Source organism: Pinus tabuliformis, chromosome J, assembly GCF_031772625.1.
Source record: "Pinus tabuliformis cultivar Carrire ecotype Pingquan chromosome J, CPIR1, whole genome shotgun sequence".
Classification (NCBI taxonomy): Eukaryota; Viridiplantae; Streptophyta; class Pinopsida; order Pinales; family Pinaceae; genus Pinus; species Pinus tabuliformis.
In genome coordinates, this window is record NC_142295.1 from 554,006,503 (window position 1) to 554,029,035 (window position 22,533).

At 39.6% G+C, this 22,533-nt stretch overlaps 1 protein-coding gene across 3 annotated transcripts in view; it reads right to left on the reverse strand.

Annotated features, from left to right (window-relative positions):
* Positions 1-1,842: 1,842 nt before the first annotated feature.
* Positions 1,843-22,533, reverse strand: part of LOC149228208 (S-adenosyl-L-methionine-dependent methyltransferases superfamily protein) — a 178,772-nt gene continuing 158,081 nt past the window's right edge. For 2 of the 3 annotated variants that reach the window (XM_089378101.1, XM_089378100.1), the window contains exon 9: positions 1,843-2,236. In XM_089378101.1, the coding sequence (XP_089234227.1) occupies positions 2,103-2,236 (134 nt within the window). In that variant the 3' untranslated portion in view covers positions 1,843-2,102. Of the gene's footprint in view, positions 3,159-3,254; positions 3,774-22,533 lie in introns of all 3 variants that reach the window. The other variant, XR_016247847.1, reaches the window with a different exon arrangement.

Sequence of the window (22,533 nt, forward strand, 5' to 3'; positions counted from 1 at the left end):
ATATTTTAATGTCAATTATGTATACATTGTATATCATTTAATATATATATATTATGAAAAAATAAGTTCTTATGGTTAAAATGTTTATTTGGTCCTATATATACTCTATATAGCATTCAAAACTACAATTTAAACAATGAAAAATTACACATTGTATTTTGCACTCTAAAGAAGTTTGCATTTGAATGTAATTCTCTAGTCTCTCAATACTCTTGGTTGCTTGCTTCATCACACTGATGCAAAACATCTACCTCGGAGACTCATCTTTCAAGATATCATTTTCTGAATTATTTTATCTCAAATTAAGGAGCAAGAACACTATTAGTCTATTTGGTTTCTGGTTCAAGTTTCAAGTGGAATATCTCACAACATAAATTCAAGTACTTCCAGAATCTAACGATTACGAAGAAGCACCTGGACATTCCTTCCATTCACACTTTTTAAATTACTTTAGGAAGAAGCATGGGCCAGTAATAATGAAGGGGTCGCCAATCTCACAAGGATTTGTTGCTCTGCCTTACAAGCACTTTATCAGATGTTCAACGATGACATGATGGAATAGTTTGAAGATTGTGATCTCCATCATGCTTATGAAAGCATGGATGAAGGAGAGTGTACATCTTTGGAAGTGTAATGGGGCCAATGTATATTTTCAAAAGAAGAGAGTTGGCTGGTTTTAGTAATTTCTTGAAAAGGAATCTGTCTAGAAGCTCGTCTGATTTCTGACACTTGGCATCTATTGGACTTACTTAACGCAAGTGAACTCTCTCCTCATTTGTGATCATCAGGAAATTAAGGAGAAAAGATCCTAGAGTCTTAGAGAGTCTCTCTGAGATCTCCCTTCTGTCAGAGATCTAAGTCTTTCTGTCGTAGGTGTGAGAGTCCCTTAAGCTGAGATGTCACATGAGAGAGTTGGTCTGAGAATTGCCGTTGAGCTCTGCGTCAGATCCACATTCTGTAGACAAGTTTTATACTAAGGTAGACTGAACCGTAGTTGGTACTTAACAAGGTCAACAACTCAAAGGTTGGGTTATGAATCTGCTGTAAATCTATTTTGAAATATCAATAAAATCAATTTTCAACCATATATTTATGCTGTCGTATTGAGTTACATTCAAAATCTTGAGAGTTTTCTTCGGTACATTAGTCATATTACAAGTAGTTGGTAAGTGATCGAGCCAACTAGATCAAGTTGCAGACAGAGGTTGCTGGGGAGTCCACACTTGGGGATGCAATAGAAGGCAGGAGGCACGAAGCAAGCCATCCATAGTGACTGTTAATACCAAATCCTATTATGCATTACCTTCTAGTTTGAACTTGCCTGGTTGCACATATGTATTAACTTACTAATATGCTTTGCAATGGTTGTCTAATGGAGATTGCATAACCTTTGAGCTAAGAAGCTTGCATTTACCGTACAAAAAAAGAAAAATTGTGGACAAAATAAAATAATTCCTAAAGAGTTTCATGTAAACTTGTTCAGCTAGATGGACATATTATTTTACTTCTATTGCTGACTCAAGGTTGAACGTTAGTATCTTGACCATATCACATTGTCGAGTGAACAAAATGGATTCATGTGAAATACTTCTGAAACACAAAGCATATACTTTTTGTTAACAATATCTTTGTATAACAAATGAGATAACACCAATGGAAAACCAGTCCAGCCTTTAGAAGAAGAAGTTCAAGGTGACAAATCAGTATTGACTGGAATAAGGGATAAGGAGTAAATAAATAACAAAAAAACAACAAAATAATACAAATAGAACAACTTTGAACAAATAAGAAAACATTCTTTCATGTTATCAACGTTCAAATAAATAAGTACTGACTAGAAAATTAAGTTGAATAAACCAATAGGAAGGATGGAATAAATTTTGAGAAACCAGCTTATGATTTTTTAGTAGTTCAAACTTCAAACTAAAATGAGAGAACCACCCTTACAAAAAAAAATTACAGAACTTATTTGTAACAGAATATCAGCAATGAGCAAGCCCACTCATTTTCAATGCACACTGTAAGGTCTTCAACTGCTCTTTGTAGAAACAAACTAAAAATTGACACTAGATATCATAAATAACCGAGTTGCATCCTTGTATCTATGGTTCCAATTTAGCAATCTTCGCTATGAAGAGACCACTTGTTTTTGATGTTACCGGGTCAAAACGTAAGGTGTACTGAATTGAGCCACTTCTACAAGGCCAATCTTTTGCAGCTTTGATCTGTTGAAGCTCTGTTACATAGCAAAGAACCAAATATACTTCATTTTGCAGATATGTATCTCAAAACATTTGAAACAGAAACAGAGAGTAATATGTACATTGGAAGAAATGATTCAGCTGGAAGATGAAATTCTGTATACATTGCCTGCTTAAACAGGAGGAAATGTAGTTGAAAAAAACATAAAGTAACACTCAGCTCAGCTCTAATGAAACAATGAAAAGAAAAGAACGCTAAGCATAATTCCTCTGACACTTTCTACCAACTGGAAAAAGTAAAAAGAGGGTAGATGCCACTTCACATAAGCAATTTAGTTCAATGCAGTCACAATTTCATTGTGCATACAGTTTTGTCAGAAATTGGCTACACTCCTACAGAACATTGCACTCGCAGGGAATTTAGATGCATGCAACAGAATGGCCAGGAATAGAATACGTTCAAATGAATGCTGTGTTTGTTGCAGACTAGTAAATTCAAACTTCATGACTCATGAGATTAAATTCATGCAAAACAAAGGAAAGGTTAGGTAAACTCTTTCAAACAAAGAGAAATCGTTTATCAGAATATCAACACAAAAACTTCACTATGCGTTGATCCTGGAAATGGAAACTGCCACTTTAGGCAAGTCACGAATCCACTCAGGAATAGAGCACTCATCTTTTGCAAGAGAAATTATACATCGCAGTTTTCCTGCAAGAAATACCATTTTCAATTTTTTTGCATGACTCCTGCTCTTATATCTTCCAATCAGCCATTGCTTCAAAGAATGTTTCCAGCAAAGTTATGTCATTCCCTCTTTTTTCCAGTTCAGCCATTGCCTCAAACAATGTTTCCAGCAAAGTTATGTCATTCCCTCTTTTTTCCAGTTCTTCATATCTGCCATATTTATTGTTCCAGTTTCTTGCCTTTTTTCCAAGCATTGCATGCGAGAACATCTGACAGATGAAAATTCAATATTAAAGTCCTTCCTGGGCTAGCTTGCTCTTAAGAAAACTTCAATGGACAAGAACTCCAAAAGGATCAGAGTTTACCTTCTCAAGTACGACCCTCCAAGGCATGGCAGTTGGTGACATTCAGGAAACTAAGGTCATCTTGTCATCCTCTTCCCACCTTCATGCAGAACTTCTTCAAATTGCACTTACCAGATATGACTATAAATAGTGTACACCTTTTAGTATCTTGCTAGTGTTAATGTTTTGAGTAAAACAGAGGCTTATCTCAACCACATTAGGAGACTCACCAAACCCAATTTTATAGTTGCCAGTGGCCACTCCCTTCCCATTCCTAGTAGAAAAACTTTAGACAATATATGTTCCAACCATATTCAACTCACCCGTTCCAATACAAGTAGTATCTCCAGATGCTGGTATGGTTTCATCTCATAATATTATGTTCAAAGACATTTCCAGCCTCTCTGCAAGTCCAATGCTGCCTTGTACCCAAAGCAAGTTGCAGTTGCATCGAAAACTATATTTCTTGACTACCAACAAACCGGGCCATCTCATTTGATCAGGAAAGTCTTGAGACAGTATGCACAATGGCCCAACTAGCTGTGCAGAAGAAAAGTAGTAAACAACATACCAACAAAAGAAAGCAGGCTATCAAGATCAATTTTCCAATGATACAGCTTTCCTGCTTGTTGATATGCTTCCAAGAATAGCTTAACTGTCATTACTTTGTATGTTTCATTAAATGTCAAGACTCAGAACTACCACTAATTATCATGAAATTGAAAACATATCCAGATTTGGAGGCAATTTACTGTGTACCTCAACATAACTGATGAACTGTCATGCAAAACATCCCCAAGCCAATAGCCAAAGGATCATCTAGAGAGAATGTTTAGTGACTAGTCACAATCTAGTTGCACAGAAACAGGCTTCTCAGGTCATAGAAACAATATAACTCTGAAACTTGAAAGACAATTCCAAACACTTATTTTATATTTTTCCTTGGAATAATCACATCCCTAGCCATGATAGTTGATGAGACCTTCCAGAGTACCATTGACCATTTTTATTGGTACTGAGCCTATCATAGGTATTAGCAGTAACACAAGATCTCCTGAGTGCAAAAAGAAAGAAACAAAACCTGACAAACATTGTATATTCTGGATTTAAATTGAAGAGTGGAGTCTAGTGGATTGTTATTCATTGGCTAATCCATTCCAGGGTTAAGATCAAGGCCCTGGAGGCACAGTCCCTTCATCTTCTGGTAAAGTTGGTCAAGCCAGCAGCTTATGTTGAACTGAAGGGAGTTGCTAGCAAGATCGTCACAATCATCAGTGGCAATGGGAAAACACTGTTGTGTGTTGATTATGGTAGCATCGGATGTGCTCTAAGCCTCAAAATTTGCAGGGAGGCTTGGACACATGTATTCCACAATACCCAAAAATCGTTTTGGGAAATTCCACCCGGAGACAGTTTTATTAAAATAATTAGTTATTTTTAATGGGTGCCTAAGTCTAAACTTAGGAAATTAAAATAATTAAAAGGTATTAATCAAACTGTGGATGAAACTTCTAAAAGAAGATGAGGATCAAGTCAACATGATTTGAGCCATTGATTAGAATCTAATTTGGGCCGTTGATTACTCAACTGGAGGATTATAAGGACTTCGATGGGCATTTGGAAAACACACTGGGCAGATACTCAGTTACCCAAGTAAGATAGGTTTTCTCACTGGCCGAGGTTCGGCAAGAGGAAATCGAATCAAAGGGAGAGTTGCAGGTGAGGAGTGAGGGCATCAACGTCAGTCATGGGTGCAGGAGCAGAAATAAGATGCAGAGCAGAAGAGGAACAACGTTGAGGCTGTGACGTTGGGACTGCACAGTCCCTATGCAGAAGCTGACGCAGTGAGATGCAAAGGGGGTAACAAGTCCTCTCTAGAGTCGGAATTTAGCTGAGAAGCGTGAGAATATCGTTTGTAATATTTCTCACAGAAATTCCTCTTCTATTTTGCGGGTTGTATCTTGTACATGAGATTTTTGTTGAAGATAAATAAAGAAACCCTCATCTGCTGCACCGATTTTCCCACATTGGGTTTTCCCGAGGACAATTGTCCAAAAATAACTGTCATTGTGATTATATTTGTGCTAGTCTTTTTCCTTGCATTTACTTTTCGCAGTATTTTAGTTGTGAACGCTGCAGTAGAAATTATTTCGATATTTGTTGTAGAAACACTATGAATAACTTATTTCTAAAATAATAAGTAGAAGAAATAATATCAGTCACTGCAGTTGGATTTCTATTTAGAAATTTTCACATGGTATTAGAGCTAAGTTAAGCAGGAGTGCAGACCGGAAGAGCTAGCGTTGAAGAGAAGAAGGGAATTTGAAATTGCTGCATAGGCAGAAAATTGAATCCCCAGAGGAATTGCGCAGTCCAGTCTAAGAGGGCAAAATTTTCATAGGAAAATCTCTCTCTAAGAGAGTCGATAGAGAGGAAGATTTCCACATCGAAGGTTGCTAGTGACAGAGGGAGTAGTGCAGAAGCTTCAACATAGAGCAGTCTTCAGGTGAAGACGCAGTTTTCCTGCAATAGTTTTTGGACAGAAAAGCGTTAGAAATCAATAGGAAAAATAGCACAAAGAAGGATGGAAAATCAAGATGTCTCTGAATTATCTTCCATATTGGAAGAATAATTTGCATGCTTGTCAAGTTTAGCATCAGCAGATGTTTGGTATATTCATAGCGGGGCTTTAGCCCATATGAATGGAGTGTTATCCTCCACAATGTCCCAGGCTGATAACGAGATCGACAGAGGTAACCACAAACCAAGCTTTTAGTTTGGTAACTAGCCCTACCAAATCATAGCCAAGAGAGGACTAGAATGTAAAGGATTTTAGGCTAGATATCTAGCCTCAGGTAGATTTTGGAAAATTTAGGGTTTTGTTGTTGGATAAGGGAGAAAAACCAGGTAGCTAGGTCAAAGGATCAAAGGGTTACAACAACAAAGATATGGAGGAGCAAGGTAGCAATAATTCTGTGATGGATTTAGGGTTTGTCGGTGTAGTGTAGTGTTTGGAAGATGCAAAAGGGTTTTAATGAGCATGAGCACATGAATTCATTAAACAGGAAGGAAATTAACACATAATGATATTCCCATAAAAACAGAGCTTTATGCAAAGAATTATGTTTATAAACTTTAAGGAAAACCACTGAAGAACTGATGAATGGAAAGAGAAGATGAATATCTTTCATATAAAGCTATTACAGAGAAAAAACAACATCACAAACTTACTGCACATGAATTCCTAGATAATAGCTGCAAATTGTATACTTTGATTTCCAAAAAAGAATAGTACAAGCTACAATAGATCTCTCCTCTGATGTCCAACCTGTTCTATGACTGAAAAACTGATACATAAAGACCAAAACAACATCTCCCCACTCTCAAGGGTCGAATCCATGACTCTAGGAACTACTCCATGAGGTGTTCTAACCAAACCCTATTGTCTAGGGAAGTTAAAAACAACTTCTTTAATTAACTTTGACTCCAACCACTCTCATAAATGAGCCCAAATTTACATCAAAACCACATACAAAGACTAATCACCTACTATTACATCATATTTACACTAGGATTACTCAATTACATCATTTATGTAAGTGAAAAAGTCAAACTAGGTCGAATTGCTAAAGAAACTAGTCTCCTGGAAAAGCACAGCGAATTCTATGAAAAGCATAGCGTGCGCTGCAAAAAGCGCAACGTGAACTTGCAGGCCACTTTTGGAGGCCTTCCTGAACTCCAAATTGAGCTCATGATAGCTCATTGGAAAGCTCTTTCTGTCTGCTACACAATGGAGTCCTCAAGCACTAAAAAAGACCAAGTATAGCCCCTCAAAAATCAATTCTCCCAAGACTGGTCAAAAAGTATAGCGTGGCCTCCAAAAACAGGGCAGAAAGGTGTTTTTAGGTGGTTTTTGGCCATTTTCACCTTGTAAAAGTTGATGACTTGGGTTGCCAAGTGTCCAAAGTTGATGTAGGGGTCAAAATATATCCAACCATGTAGATTTTTTGCCATTTGGAGCTCTCCAGAAAAAGCGCAACGTGGCCCACACTACGCTTTTGGCAGGGTGACTGTGCCAAAAATTGCCAAATTTCTGCGAAAATAAGGCTGAAAGGTGGAGCGATATATTTCTAGCCATAACGATGTTTGGAAAACTGAGAGAGGTTTTTGTTCTTTGGTATACTAGGAAGAAAAACCTCCTCCAGTTTTCAAAATAGTTTCCCATTTGTTCAGAATCTAATTTTGAAGTTGGTCACTTAAAATTGGAAAAGCGCAACGTGCTCACAACAAAAACGCAGCGAAAATTTGGAGAGTGATTTGAGAGCCTTCCCCTACTCCAAATTCAGCTCTTGATAGCTCATTGGAAATTTGTGGATGTCTAGTTATCATTTGACTCATCAAGAAAGTCATTTGGACACTCCATGACAGAGAAAAATGCATTTTCCCAAGACTACTCCCAGAAGTGCAACAACTCTCCTGTAGCAATTATATTTTGGGAATTTCTCCCAAATAATAACACTTGTGTATAAAGTGAAGGAGGTTTTTGTTCTTTGGTCTATTATTGACAAAAACCTCTTTCACTTTTGTCAAATTCATCTTCCTTACTTCAGAAACCAATTTTGAAGTAGAACTGTCTCAAAAATTTCCAAAAATTCACCAAAACCAAAATTTCTCCAAATTTCTTCAAAATGGGTCCAGAGTTGCTCCATGAAGTTCTGAAGTGGTATGCTATGATATGAGGGAAGCATCAGCAAGAAAATCCAACTTAACATTCTCTTTTTGCCTGATTAGGGTTTCCTTGAGTTTTTCCTTCAACTGCTTGATTTTGACCTTGGCAACCTGATTCCTTGTGTAATAATGGGAAGCCATGTGTCTTTGCAGCCTGTTGTCTCTGTTAGCCCTCTTGAGAAGCTTCTCCAAATGATCATTGACTTTGCCTAGCCAATATTCCTTGTCTTCATTGATTTCTTTGTCAATGAGCTTTGATGTAGGGTTGGTAGAATTGGGCATCCAACTCTTGAGTTTTGAACCATTTCTCACCAATATTTGGTATCCTTGTGGCTGCTGCTATGATGTCAGTTGATATAGTGAATGTCACCCCTGCAATTGTGACTTGATCCTTCTTAAGATGTGTGGCAAACAAACTAGTCAACTTAGCATGACATTTGACTTTTTTCAACTTGCTCACAAAACTCAAGACACCCTACATGCTGAAAACATTGCTTGGAGAGTGGTGAGGACATCAAATCCTGTGTATTGAGGAGTTCATACCTTGCCATTTGCCCACCCTTGTTGTAAGGCCTCCTTTCCTTCTCCATAGTAAACTTGTGAGTGCAAACCCTAGAGGCCAAAACAGGGGAAGGGAACTTAGGGAAGTGGAGGGAAGTGAAAAGAGTGAGGGAATAGAGCTAGGGAATTTATACACAATCCCAGCTATGAAGGCTGCCAAAAACACAACGTAGGGCTAGGTTTTAGGTATAGAAGGTTTTAGGATTGAGAGTGAGGGGGTGTGAGGGTTTTAGGGGTGTGTTTGAGTGTGAGGGAGGATAAAATGTATAGGAATAGGGTTTGTAGGCTTGCAAACATGAAAAGGATGGCTTCCCACAGAAAACGTAGCGAGGTAGCTTGAGACCAATTTTTTGGAATGTCTTTGGCCATAAAAATGTTGAGGAAGTGGTTGATGATGAATGAGATCTCTTTAGCAATGAAATGAGTGAGGAAATGAGTTATGATGGATGAGAGCTCCCTTGAAAATGTGATGAATGAGAGGAATGAGAGAAAAATGGTCTTTATAGGCCATAGAACTCAACTTTGTAATGGTAGGGTGGCCCACCATAATTTTCATTTTGCTTTTTGATATAAACTATGTAGCTTGGAACTTTTTCATGCAACTTTGAAACATAACTTATTACATCATTCTGAAGTGAATAGCACTTAGAAATAGAACTTTTTGATCAAACCCTACCACTACTCCTTCATTTCCCGGTGTATTGAATGAAATGACAACGTTGATGACTCTAACCCTAATGACCTAATGGGGACACTGAGCTGAATGAAGACCATGGTGACATGAATGAAATGATGATGATGATTTGTTCAATGATGGCACATCCAACTGAGTGATGGCAGTGACCGGACATGGAAATCTTGAAGGAGCAACAGTAGACCTAGACACACTAGCCAGTGGCCAAATTTTATTCTAAAAACCTAGTGACATGATAAAATTTGACTTGAGACTCCTAACAAAACTTGGTAAAAGCATATTTGATCACTAGTGACAGGCAGAACTAACTGACACTAACATGGAGTACGAGAATATTTCTCGAGCTATCAAGAAGAGCAAATGGACTTCCAGATTACTATGGGAAACAAAACGAAGTGTACTCCAGTAGGGAAAGGCACCATAGCATTTCAGACGGAAGCAGGAACCAACATCCGAGCCACTAATGTTCTGCATGTGGCCGGGTTAGGAATGAATCTGATTTCAGTGTTCCAGTTACAGGACAAGGGATACTATGTATACTTCATTGGAAGGAAACATCCAAGGGATACGATGTATACGTCAAACATCCAAGCTGGAAGAAGAACAAAAAATTGAAGCTCAAAACAACAGACTATATAGATTGCAGCTCGAATCTCCAATGGCACAGATAGGCAACAATCATAATAGTGAAAAGGAACTGAATGAACTGTGGCACAGACGAATGGGACACTTACACCATGGAGCACTGAGGATGCTCAAAGACACTGTTACAGGAGTTCCAATCCTTAGTACTAAGCATGATGATGTATGAGAGGATGCGTACTAGGGATGCGTACTAGGGAAGTACGCTAAAGCAGCTTTTTCCAGAAGTAACAACAAAGTGAAAGGCGTATTAGGATTGATACACTCAAATATTTGTGGCCCAATGTCCACAAGAGCTCTTTGTGGTGGCGAATAATTCGTCACCTTTATTGATGATCACTCTAGAAAAACCTAGATCTATTTCTTAAAGACCAAGGATGAGGTCTTTGATCGGTTCAAAGAGTTCAAGGCTCTCGTAGAGAACATGACAGGGAAAAAGATAAAGGTATTGCGTTCAGATAATGGTGGAGAGTATACAAACAAAGACTTCACAGATTTATGTGCAAAGAAGGGCATCAAAAGAGAATGGAAAACTCCATATAATCCAAAGCATAATGGAGTAGCAGAGCGAAAGAATAGAACTATTGTTGGGGCGGCAAAGGCTATGTTGTATGACCAAGACTTGCCTAGATTCTTATGGGAAGAGGCTTGCAACATAGTAGTGTATATCTAGAATAGAAATCCTCATAGAGCATTGGGAAAGAAAAAGCCTAAAGGTGTCTTCACAGGGAAGAAATTGGAGGTGAGTCATCTCAGGATATTCAGAAGTGTGGAATATTGTCACATTCCAGACGAGAAGTGTAGTAAACTGGATCAGACTGCAGAAAAGGGGTACCTTGTAGGATATAGCGAGACTTCGAAGGCATACATAATCTACATTCCCAGCAACAAGAAGATTGTAGTAAGACAAGATGCAAAGTTCATGGAGGATAGAACTTTTAGGAAATCTCGAGAGATGCCAGTAGAAAGTCAGTCAGTAGATGTTCCTTAGTCCAACAATAACAGGGGCAGCAAGGAGGACAGACAGACACCTGGATCAAGTACAGTGACCAACACCATTATTTCCTCAGAAGGAGGAAATCCAGGTAGTTCTCAGTAGATGGAACAGCAGGAATGAGAGGGGGATTTGATTGAGCCTCCCACCACCAGTGGTAGAACTAGCAGAGAAATATGGCAGACGCTGAGGGAGACAGAGGAGTTTATCGAAGCTCCTAGAACCGAGAAGAGGTAGTGTAGACAACCTGACAGGTACCAAGCCTTGGTAGCACAGGTTGAAGAACCCTCCAGCTTTCAGGAAGCCGTACAACACCAAGTTTGGGTGGATGCCATGGTAGAAGAGTATAGTTCTATCATGACGAATGATGTCTGGGAAGTGGTACCTAGACCAGAGGATAGATCAGTTGTAGGATCAAGGTGGATCTACAAGATCAAGTATGTTGCAAATGGCAACATAGAGAAGTACAAGGCTAGGTTCGTGGCTAAGGGGTACACACAAAAGGAAGGAATATACTATGAGGAGACCTTCGCCCCAGTAGCCAAATATACCTCTATCAAATCCGTTATATCCCTAGCAGCTCAAATGGGATGGGAGATTCACCAGATGGATGTCAAGACAACATTCTTGAACGAGGTGATAGAAGAAGAGGTGTATACAAAACAACCTAAAGGCTTTGAAACTGATGAAAAGAGAACTCATGTATGCAAGTTAAAGAAAGCCATGCATGGGCTCAAGTAGGCACCCAGAGCATGGTATGGTCGGATTGATAGTTACTTGCAGCAGTTGGGATTCGTCAAGAGTGATGCTAATCCCAATCTCTACTATCTAATGGTGGAGAATGAGCCACTTATTTTGGTATTATATGTGGATGACTTGTTTCTAACAGGGTCATCTAGGCTCATAAAGGACTGCAAGAAGAATCTTGAAGCAAAATTTGACATGAAGGATATGGGGTTGATGCATTATTTTCTAGGGTTGGAAGTTTGGCAGAAGAATGGGGAGATCTTCCTTAGGCAAAGAAGATATGCTACAGAGATTTTGAAGAGATTCAAAATGCAGGATTGTCGACCCATGGCTATGCCCATGATCACCAACTGGAAGAAAATAGATGCATCAGGAGACAAGGAAGTGGACCCCACCTTGTACAAACAACTCATTGGGTCACTCATGTATCTAGTCAACACTAGGCCAGAGATTTGCTTCGCTATCAACACCCTTAGTCAGTTCATGGTGGAACCGAAAAAGGTGCATTAGGCAGCAACCAGCAGCTAGGCACATTCTTAGATATGTGCGTGGAACAGTCGGATATGGGTTGAAATACACCCGAGGAGATGACGTTAGATTGAATGGATTCACAGATGCAGATTGGGCAGGTAGTTCAGTAGACCAGAAAAGTACCTCTGGGTATTGCTTCAATGTTGGATCAGGAATGATCTCTTGGTGCAGTAAGAAGTAGAAGTCGATAGCTCTGAGCTCAGCAGAAGCAGAATATATGGTAGCCAACACAACTATGTGCGAAGCTATATGGCTTAGAAAATTGCTTGTGAGTTTGTTCAGGAAGAGGATGGAAGCGACCAATATTTTTTGTGATAATCAGAGTTGTATTAAACTCTCTGAGAATCTAGTATTTCATGATCGATCGAAACACATTGATATTAGATGTCACTTTATCAGAGATTGTGTTCAACATGGGGCAGTACAGTTGCAGTATGTCTCCACAGGAAATCATATAGCAGACATACTCACAAAAGCTCTAGGAAGAGCTAAGTTCATTCAGTTTAGGGAGCAAATGGGCATGGTAGAGAATCCGTTTCAGTAACAGAATCAGCTGGGTTCTTAGTTGCAGTGGTAGGAAATGAGAGGGAGTTGCAGTACAGATGCAGTGTTGGCGGCGGTAGGGCCAGTAGCAGTACAAATGCAACATTTGTGCAGTAGTTGATAGACAGTGGTGTTAGACATCGGCATCATAGAGGGAGATGTCACAAAATCAAAGTGATGCTTCAGCAGGTTGCATTACTAGAGCACATTCTTTGCTAAGAGGGAGTGTTGATTTATGGTAGCATCGGATGTGCTCTAAGCCTCAAAATTTGCAGGGAGGCTTGGACACATGTATTCCACAATACCTAGAAATTGTTTTGGGAAATTCCACCCAAAGACAATTTTATTAAATATAATTAATTATTTTTAATGGGTGCCTAAGTCTAAACTTAGGAAATTAAAATAATGTAAGTGTATTAATCAAACTGTGGGTGAAACTTCCAGAAGAAGATGAGGATCAAGTCAACATGATCTGAGCCATTGATTAGAATCTAACTTGGGTCGTTGATTACTCAACTGGAGGATAATAAGAAGAAGTTCGATGGGCATTTGGAAAACACATTGGGCAGATACTCAGTTACCCAAGTAAGATCGATTTTCTCACTGGTCGAAGTTCGGCAAGAGGAAATCGAATCAGAGGGAGAGTTGCAGGTGAGAAGGAGTGAGGACATCAACATCTGTTAGGGGTGCAAGAGCAGAAAGAAGACGCAGAGCATAGGAGGGACAACGTTGAGGTTGTGATGCTAGGAATGCGCAGTCCCTATGTAGACGCTGACATAGTGAGACACAGAGGGGGCAGTAGGTCCTCTCCAGAGTCAGAATTTCGCTGAGAAGCATGAGAATATCGTTTGTAATATTTCTCACAGAAATTCCTCTTCCATTCTACTAGTTGTGTCTTGTACATGAGATTTTTGCTGAAGATCAATAAAGAAGCCCTCATTTGTTGCACCAGTTTTCCCACATCGGGTTTTTCCGGGAACAATTGTCCAAAAATAACTGTGTCATTGTGATTATACTTGTGCTAGTATTTTTCCTTGCATTTACTTTTCGCAATATTTTAATTGTGAAGGCTACAGTAGAATTTATTTCGATATTTGTTGCAGAAACACTGTGAATAACTTTGTTGTCACACAGAGTGTCTAGGCACCACGACAACGCTCAGAGTAAGGGCTGTCACTCTCGATCCTTACTCTGTTTAGACTCTCTCCTAGGCAAGTCAAAGGGGGTAGTCCATGAGGTAAATGGACGAGAAAGCCTGTGGAACACGGGCTCTTGGAGATTTTAATGATGGACAACTTGATGAATGTAAACGAATCTCGATTAACTTTGATGAATAGATCAAGCGCTAACGTAAACAAGACACGACCACAAGATAGAAACAATTATAGACCAGTGCCTTTAATTTGAATTAACCCTTAACTAAATAAAACAAGTTATCCAGAACAATCTTCAATATGTGACGAATAATGACAATCATGAATAATCAATATGAATGCCCAAGACTGTATCACACAAGATATTCCAGATTTAAGATGATTATTGTTACTGACCAAGATCTAGAATTAATTAACCCTTTCCAACAGTCAATATGATTTATCGCACCTTGACCATAGAAGAATCATAAAATATCAGAAACAACAAAGGACTTTAATTTAGGAAGTAAAACAAATCAACGGGTTTAAAAAAAATCGAAATTTTTAATGGGCCATAGGCCACATTAAAAATTTTAATGTTTAAGCGAAAAACCCCTTAATTAATTTCATTTTAAATCCTTAGTTATAAATTTATTTTTTTTAGAATTTTTTAAAAGATTTTAAATGTTTTTATGACTTTTCAAAGTTTTTAATTTTTAGAATTTTTAAATTTTTCTTCTTTTTTTATGATTTTTTTAAAAAATTTAAAGGGTTTTTAAATGTTTTAAATTTTTTAGGATTTTTAGATTTATTAATTTTTTAAATGAATTTGAATATTTTAGATTTTTTTATTTTTATTTTTAGGCTTTTTAATGTTTTTAAATGAAAATCAAAAGTTAAAAATAAAAGTCAGAATAGCAAATAAAAAAAAATGTGAACCTAACTAACTAATGCTTCAAGAGAAATTAAATCGGAATGTGTGCTTGCTCCGACGGCAGGGTGAGCAGCAAATGAAGGTCGAGAGAAAGGCTACGCGCAGGCAGAGAGGTTCGATAGGCGGGTCAAAGGACTGCGAAGAGACAGCGTGGAGAGATGACACTGAGAGAGAATACGCAGACAGGGATGGAAGATAACTTGACGATAGCAAAAGAGATAGGTCGAGGAGGCTAGACGGAAATAGCAGCAAGGGAAGAAATGCAAAAATGGAGTTGCGTGAGGGAAGACGAAACAATGAGGGATAAGCTACGGGTTGTTGGACTAACGCAGGTTTGAAGGAGCGACAGAGGGAAAGGCAACGAATGAGGGACGAAAGTCTGAGGTTTGGAGAAAATACACAGGCTTTGCAGGCAGCGTATGGGCAGAGGGAGAGCGGTAATGAGGGACGTAAGAAGGCAGATGGAAAAGGAGAAGGACGCTAGAGCAACAAAGACGCAGCGTATGAAGGAGGAGATTTTTTGCAGGTTGGAGCAGCTATGGGCAACTGCGTGAGCGAGAAGGATGCAAGGGAGAGATGGCAGGGGTTTTGAGGTTTTGGAGAGAAGGCAGTAGTGAGGGACGCAAGCAGATGGAGCAGCGATGATGTATGGCGCGGATCTGGAGGGTATGGAGGGACTGCGAGTAGGATAGACAAAAGAAAGAACTCAGGTAGAAACTCAAATTTCTCCAGATCTTTTAAAAAAATTTCAAAGCCCAAACTCAAAAAATAATTTCGAAATTTTCCAAAAAAGAACAGTGAAAACAAATTTGAAATCTTGTTCTTAGGAAACCCCAGGCAGCAAAGAAACTGCAGCCCAAGAACCGAAGAGAAATTTCCAGATTAAGTTCTTATGCTTCAGCTTAAAATTTATCAATGAAACCCTTATAAAATTTCTAGATTTAAAAAAAAATTAAAACTCTTGGATTGCAAAATCTTTAGACAAAACCCTGCCAAAAATGATGCTGATGGACCTCCAGAGATCCAAATCTTAACCTCCAGGGCCTAGATCTGGACTCTGCACAGTTTTCAGCTTCAGATCTGCAGCTACAGGACAACAAGAAACACCCAGACGATATATACAATGACCCAAAAAAACTAAAACCCAAGTTAGAAAACTGAAAATAATTACAGATCTATGTACATGAGTTGCAGATCTATTGGATCTAGGGACTGTGAGTCCAACTCCACTCCCAGATCTGATAATCTGAGGCTCTCAACAGCCAAATCTATCGATTTAGGATAGAAAAATTAAATTTTTTGAATTTTAGAAGAGGTACTGAGCTCAAAACCCTTCATGCATCACCCATAAAAAATATCTTATGATAAGCCCGGGATCAAATTTAAGCTGGGCTCTTCAGAAAACACGGATCAGGAGCTCGCTGGTTCAGCCGAGAACTTCCCTGAATGCCTGATGATCTAAAAATCAAGACTTTCTTGCAAAACTCAATTTAACCATCAACATAGAGCGAGAAAACGATAATAAAATTCAAATTCAATAGAGGTACCCGCTATTATATTCAAAACTTAAATTATCATTCAAACCCCAGTGATTGAGCAAGATACCTGCACTCAAATCACTCATTAGAAAGCTACATCAATGGCTAAAAAGAAATCTATACATGAAAATAACACATCTTACAGTATTTCCACGAAGAGTAACACCAGCAGAAATTAACTCCAAAGTCTTTCTTTATTGCTCATAAAAAGATTACAAGAGAGCTTTTCACTTAGTACACGATCCAGAGATCGGATCCTACTGACTGACAAATGACCTCCTATTTAAAGATAAATCCTCCAACGGCTAGTTCGAGTGATCCTTGTCAAAGCAATTTCGACCGTTGATGAGGATCAAAATTTCTTTTAATCTCATCCGTCGAAATTTTAAATATTGAGGAAATTTCGAATTTTTCAATTAAATGCATTTTAATTAATTCAAAAATTAAAATTTTGAATTAATTTCCTTAAAATTGACTTTGACTTAACCCCAAGGACCAAAGGCATAAAATTTAGCAAAATAATCGATTAACCTTAGTCCTTGGACCTCTTCAAATTTAATTTTTTAAAGGACCCACGAATTTTGCCTTTGGAAAATTTAAATTCACTTAGGACCTAGAATTAATCAAATTTATGGCTTAGGGTTTTAATTAATTTTGGCCAGAAAATTTAATTAGTTAACCTATGAGGGGATAAATTATTTTTCTAACCCTCAAGGCACTTTACATCATGCTTTTTACATTTTTTACATCTCAAGGGGAAAAACCCATTTACAAAAGACCCTCACAGACTACCCAGTTCTGCGACACAAATATAATCTAGCAGATCAAACAATTTGTAATAAAATAACCTAACCAAATAGTTAAGATTATTCCCAAATCACTTTTACATAGACTTGATCTAGAACACTAGGACTCCCCTAAGATCCTAGTGACAAAATCCATTTCGGCTTTGGGGTAAGTGTTAAAATTGGCAACTAGGGCAAAACTTCATGTGGGTCATCTTATTCATAGCTGATAATATTTTTATTAGATTCCTCTCGTCGAGAGCTGTAGGATTGATATAAAGATCATCCAATTCCGATAAGTATTCATGGAGATATGAATTTATTTTGATTATGGAATTATTATCAAGCCGACCTAAAACTCATGTAGGTTCAGAAGCCCAACAGTCGCATCTATTCAAACACCAACATTGTGTATAAATACAGGAGGACTTTTCCTCATTTGGACTCACTCATCTCATCACATCTCTCTCTCTCTCTACTGTGCAGAAAAGAGTCTCTTCTCTACTGCGCAGAAAAGGATCTCTCCCTCACACATGTGAAGCCGGAAGCTGCTGAAACTGAAGCTGCAACTGCAGAAGTAAAGATTGATTTGCGTGGACTAGAAGATCTCCTCATCTGAACTGTGTTGTAGGTTCATTTGAACCTCCTCTGAAAGCCGCAATTTTTGGTGGTGGAATCAAGTCAATACGACAGACGGTTTGCAAGATATTGACTGCCCTAATTTGAAGCCGGAAGCTGTCGAAACTAACGCTGCAACTGCAGAAGTAAAGTTTGACCTGCGTGGACTAGAAGATCTCCTCATCTGAACTGCGTTATAGGTTCATCTGAACCTCCTCTGGAAGCCGCAACTTTTGGTGGTGGAATCAAGCAGACCCGAGGGTCGGTTTGTGAGATATCGTCTGCCCTAGTTTGATGATGAAGCCGCTAATACTGATGTTGCTGATCTAGGGTTTGCTACTGCTAATATGAATAAGATTTATTGTACTATTTCTCTCTGTTGAATTATTGAAGATAAAAAAAGATTTGATCAAAGGGTTTCCCCACACATCGTGGGGTTTGTCCCTGGCTAGCGCCACATCTTGTGTCTCTTGTCTTGGCTTGTTTTTTGTCGATCGTTTAATGTTCTATCTGCACTTTACTTTATGTACATGTGATTGCTAATCTGTGGAATATAATAAAGAAAAGAAGTAAATTGTTATAAGCATAGAACATACCATAACTTAACATGGTATCAGAGCTGAGGTGAAGACAAAGCCCGAGCAAGAGCAAGAGCAATCACCGAAGAGAAGATTGGCAAGGCCATCCTAAAAGAACGATGGGGTCCTCAACACTCTTTTCTGCCGAAGACAAGCTCCGTGAGAAAGCTGACTATCACGGATGGAAGATGTCTATCGATCTAACCCTTGAGGATGAACCTCCATCAAATGCATCCGCTACTGCCAGGTACAAATGGAAAACCGGAGAAGTCAAAACAAAGAAGATCATCCGAGACTCTATCGACAAGCACTTGGTGGCCTACATCTCTGACCTGAACACTTCCAAGGAAATTTATGATAGATTGCTGAGTTTATTTAAAGTTAATGATGCAAATCAAGTTTTGTTTCTTAGAAATAAGCTGAGGGAAATCAAGAAGGGTAAAGATGAGAGTATGCAAGCATACTTCTTAAGAATCACCGAGATCAAGAACGATCTCCTATCTATTGGGGAGACTATTACTGACAGAGAAATGGCACTCACGACTCTTGGAGGATTACCATCCGAATGGTACGTGTTCAGGACTACTCTTCTGAACAATAATGTAATTCCTGGTTTCGAGGAATTAATGGCTAGATGCATTCAAGAAGAAACAAGGGTAGAAGAGCAAGAAATGCCCTTGCTTAAAGGTCCTCCTGCTGCCTTTTCTTCTCATGCTAAGAAAATAAATAATTATGGGACTACATCAAAAGGATAGGCTAGACCTAAGGGTGGAAGAAAAGGACGATGTTACATTTGCAATAAAGCAGGTCACTATGCAAGGGAATGCCCCGATAGAAAGGACTATCACCGTGACGATGATCAAAATACCTCTCATGGTAATCGAAGGGATGGAAAATTCAATAAGCAAAGGTAAAAGGAATGCTAGAAATCAAGGAAGAGGACAACCATTCAAGAAGGCTAGAAATTCTAGGATGTATTAAATGCACCTGACCTCCAAAAGAACCTGGTGTCCATCTCGGAAATGTAAGACAAAGGCTACAAGGTAACCTTCAGCAATGGCAAGGTATGTGTATTGAAAAATAATGCTAAAGATGCCTTTACTCTTGGGTTTCGTGTTGATTCATTATATCAGGTCGATGAAAGTCAGGTAGGTGTCATGTCTTATGACACATCTCTTCAGTCCGAACTTTGGCATTGGAGGTTTGCCCACCTTCATTACAAAGATCTACCCCATGTAAGACATATGGTAACAGGAATGCTTGAATTCCGAGTAGAAAAAGAAGGTGTATGTTCGGGATGTGTTGAAGGAAAGCTCAAAAGGAGACCATTCCCCTCAAGCCTAAGAAAGACCTCCAATATATTACAGTTGGTTCACTCAGACATACCTGAGGTTGGCATTAAGACGAAGACTACTACACCACATACTCCAGAGCAGAATGGTGTGGCACCATACGATTGTGGAAGCTATCTCTATGGGTAGATGATGTAACAATGCCTGATGTAGAAGAATCGATGGATCCTATTTATCCACCTGAGCCTTCCTCTTCCAGGAAGAGGCCTTCATGGCTTACGGGGATACTTGATGACGCTGAAGGACATGCTGCACCCCGAGGAACCTTCCGTGAAAGTAAGAAACCTAACAGGTATCAGGGATACCTGACCATCATGAGCATGATCATACAAAATGAGCCTCCATCATTCTCAGATGCCGTCAAGCATCAAGTATGGAAGGATGCTATGACCAAAGAATATGAGTCTATTATGGAGAATGATGTCTAGGAAGTAATTCCCAGACCCCAGGACAAGACAATTGTCACTTCTAAATGGCTTTACAAGATAAAGCTTGCAGCAAATGAAAGTATGGAAAAGTATAAGGCTCGTTTTGTTGCTCGTGGTTTCTCCCAGAAGGAAGGTATAAACTATGATGTGATATTTGCACTTGTTGCCAGATATACGACCATCCGCTTGATCATAGCCCTTGTGGCTTCACAAGGATGGAACCTACATCAGATGGATGTCAAGACTGCGTTCTTGCACAGTTCGATCAAAGAAAAGGTCTACGTGGAGCAACCCGAAGGATTTGAGATTTATGATCGAAAATCTCATGTATGCAGGTTGAAGAAGGCTCTCTATGGGCTGAAGCAAGCACCCCGAGCATGGTATGAGAGGATCAATAGCTACTTGATGAAGCTGGGATTCACTAGGAGTGAAGCCGATCCTAACCTTTACTTTAAGGTTGAAGATGACAAGCCTCTCATATTGGCGCTGTATGTGGATGACCTCTTTCTAACAGGTGCAGACCCTCTCATTCACAGATGTAAGAGGGAGTTCGCTTCTGAATTTGAAATGAAGGACCAAGGGCTTGAAGTGTGGCAAAAGCCAAGGGAAATTTTCCTATCTCAAGGAAAATATGTGGTAAAGATATTGGAAAGGTTCGGTATGATGGACTGCAAGCCTGTGACTACCTCGAGGATCTTAACTTTTAGAAGTTATATGGTAGTAGTGATGTCAGACCAGATTTGGGAAATGCCTCTGAGTTTCATAAACTCACTCGCATTGATGTTCTTGGTGAACCTCCGTCCGAACATATGTTTTGCAGTTAGCATTGTGAGCTCATATTTGGTTGAGCCTCACTAGATTGGTGCCAAGAATCTTTTGAGATGTCTTCAGGACACAATCTCTCGATTGAGATACACTGCCGGAAATATGAAACCGCATGATTATTCGAACGCTGATTAGGCAGGTAGTGTGGAGAATCACTGGAGCACTTTTAGTGTTGTTTCTCTTTAGATTCTGCTTCGATATAATGGATGAGCAGGAAGCAAAAGTCGGTTGCCATAAGCACCGCCGAGATCGGATACATATCTACGAGTATGATCTCGTATGAAGCTGCCTGGTTGGGGAAGCTCTTCAGTGAGCTGTTTGATCATTTCTTCATACCACTATGATTCTCTGTAACAGCCAGAGGTGGGATTCGATTATTAAAGAATCCCGTATTCGTCGATTGCTCCAGCAAATAGACATCATCTGGGATATGGTAAGTCGATGAGCAAGGAGGCTCCATCGCATTAAGATGATGTACAGGTCAATACACCTTGTCAAAGCCCCGAGGAAAGATCTAATTTGTGATTTTCCCAAACGATTTGGAGTCGTCAAGCAACCCTTGTACAAGGGTCCTGCATGTTGCATACATTGAGCTTTGGGAGCTCTGAGGGCTTGCGGTTCTTACTGGAGCAACATACGAGCACAGGGTGACTCACCCTCCCCTAGTGGTGCGCACTGGAACAAGATGATTCGCTCTCTTGTGGGACAAGATGATTCGCTCTCTTGTGGAATAGGATGATTCGCTCTCCTATGTAGCAGAATGATTAGTTCTCCTGTGAGGATTGGATTGATGTGTTCTCCATGGCGATTGTAGCAGGATTGATGTGTTCTCCTGTGAGGACAGGATTGATTAGTTCTCCTGTCGAGGCATCCTACCCATGCAGTCTGGGACTCATGGGAAGTACCTCTCATCTGATCAATGAGCATGGAAATGAAGTTAGGGACCATAGTAGTACCGATGGACGCATCGTTGTATCTATCATACTCCCTACACTAGGATGACCTCCATTGATCTGGGATCAATGATACTGGTCTGGAACCAGTGGTAGGAGTTGTACCATACTATGACACTGACTTCGGGTCGGTTGAGACTGGTCTGGGACCAGTGGTACATACTCTGAGACTAACTTCGTGTCAGTGCAGTACTGGTCTGGGACCAGTGAGAGTGGTACATACTATGACGCTGACTTCGGGTCGGTTGAGACTGGTCTGGGACCAGTGGTACACTCTCTGAGACTGCGATACTGGTCTGGGACCAGTGGTAGGAGTGGTACTTACTATGAAGCTGACTTTGGGTCGGTTGAGACTGGTCTGGGACCAGTGGTACGCACTCTGAGACTGACTTTGAGTCAGTGGAGGATGATACTGGTCTGGGACCAGTGGAGTTGTACTCACTATGACACTGACTTTGGGTTGGTTGAGACTGATCTGGGACCAGTGGTACATACTCTGAGACTGACTTTTTGTCAGTATGATACATCCTCGATCATTTCTTCTTCTTCATAATTCGGACAAAAGCAAAGCAGAGCAGAGCAGAACAAAACAATGCAAAAGCAGAGCAGAACAGAGCAGAACAATACAAATCAGTACAGGGCAGAACAAGGCAAAGTAGAATAGGCAGAATAGAGCAGAGCAGGGCATGGGGCAGGTTGTACAAGGTAGTGCATTT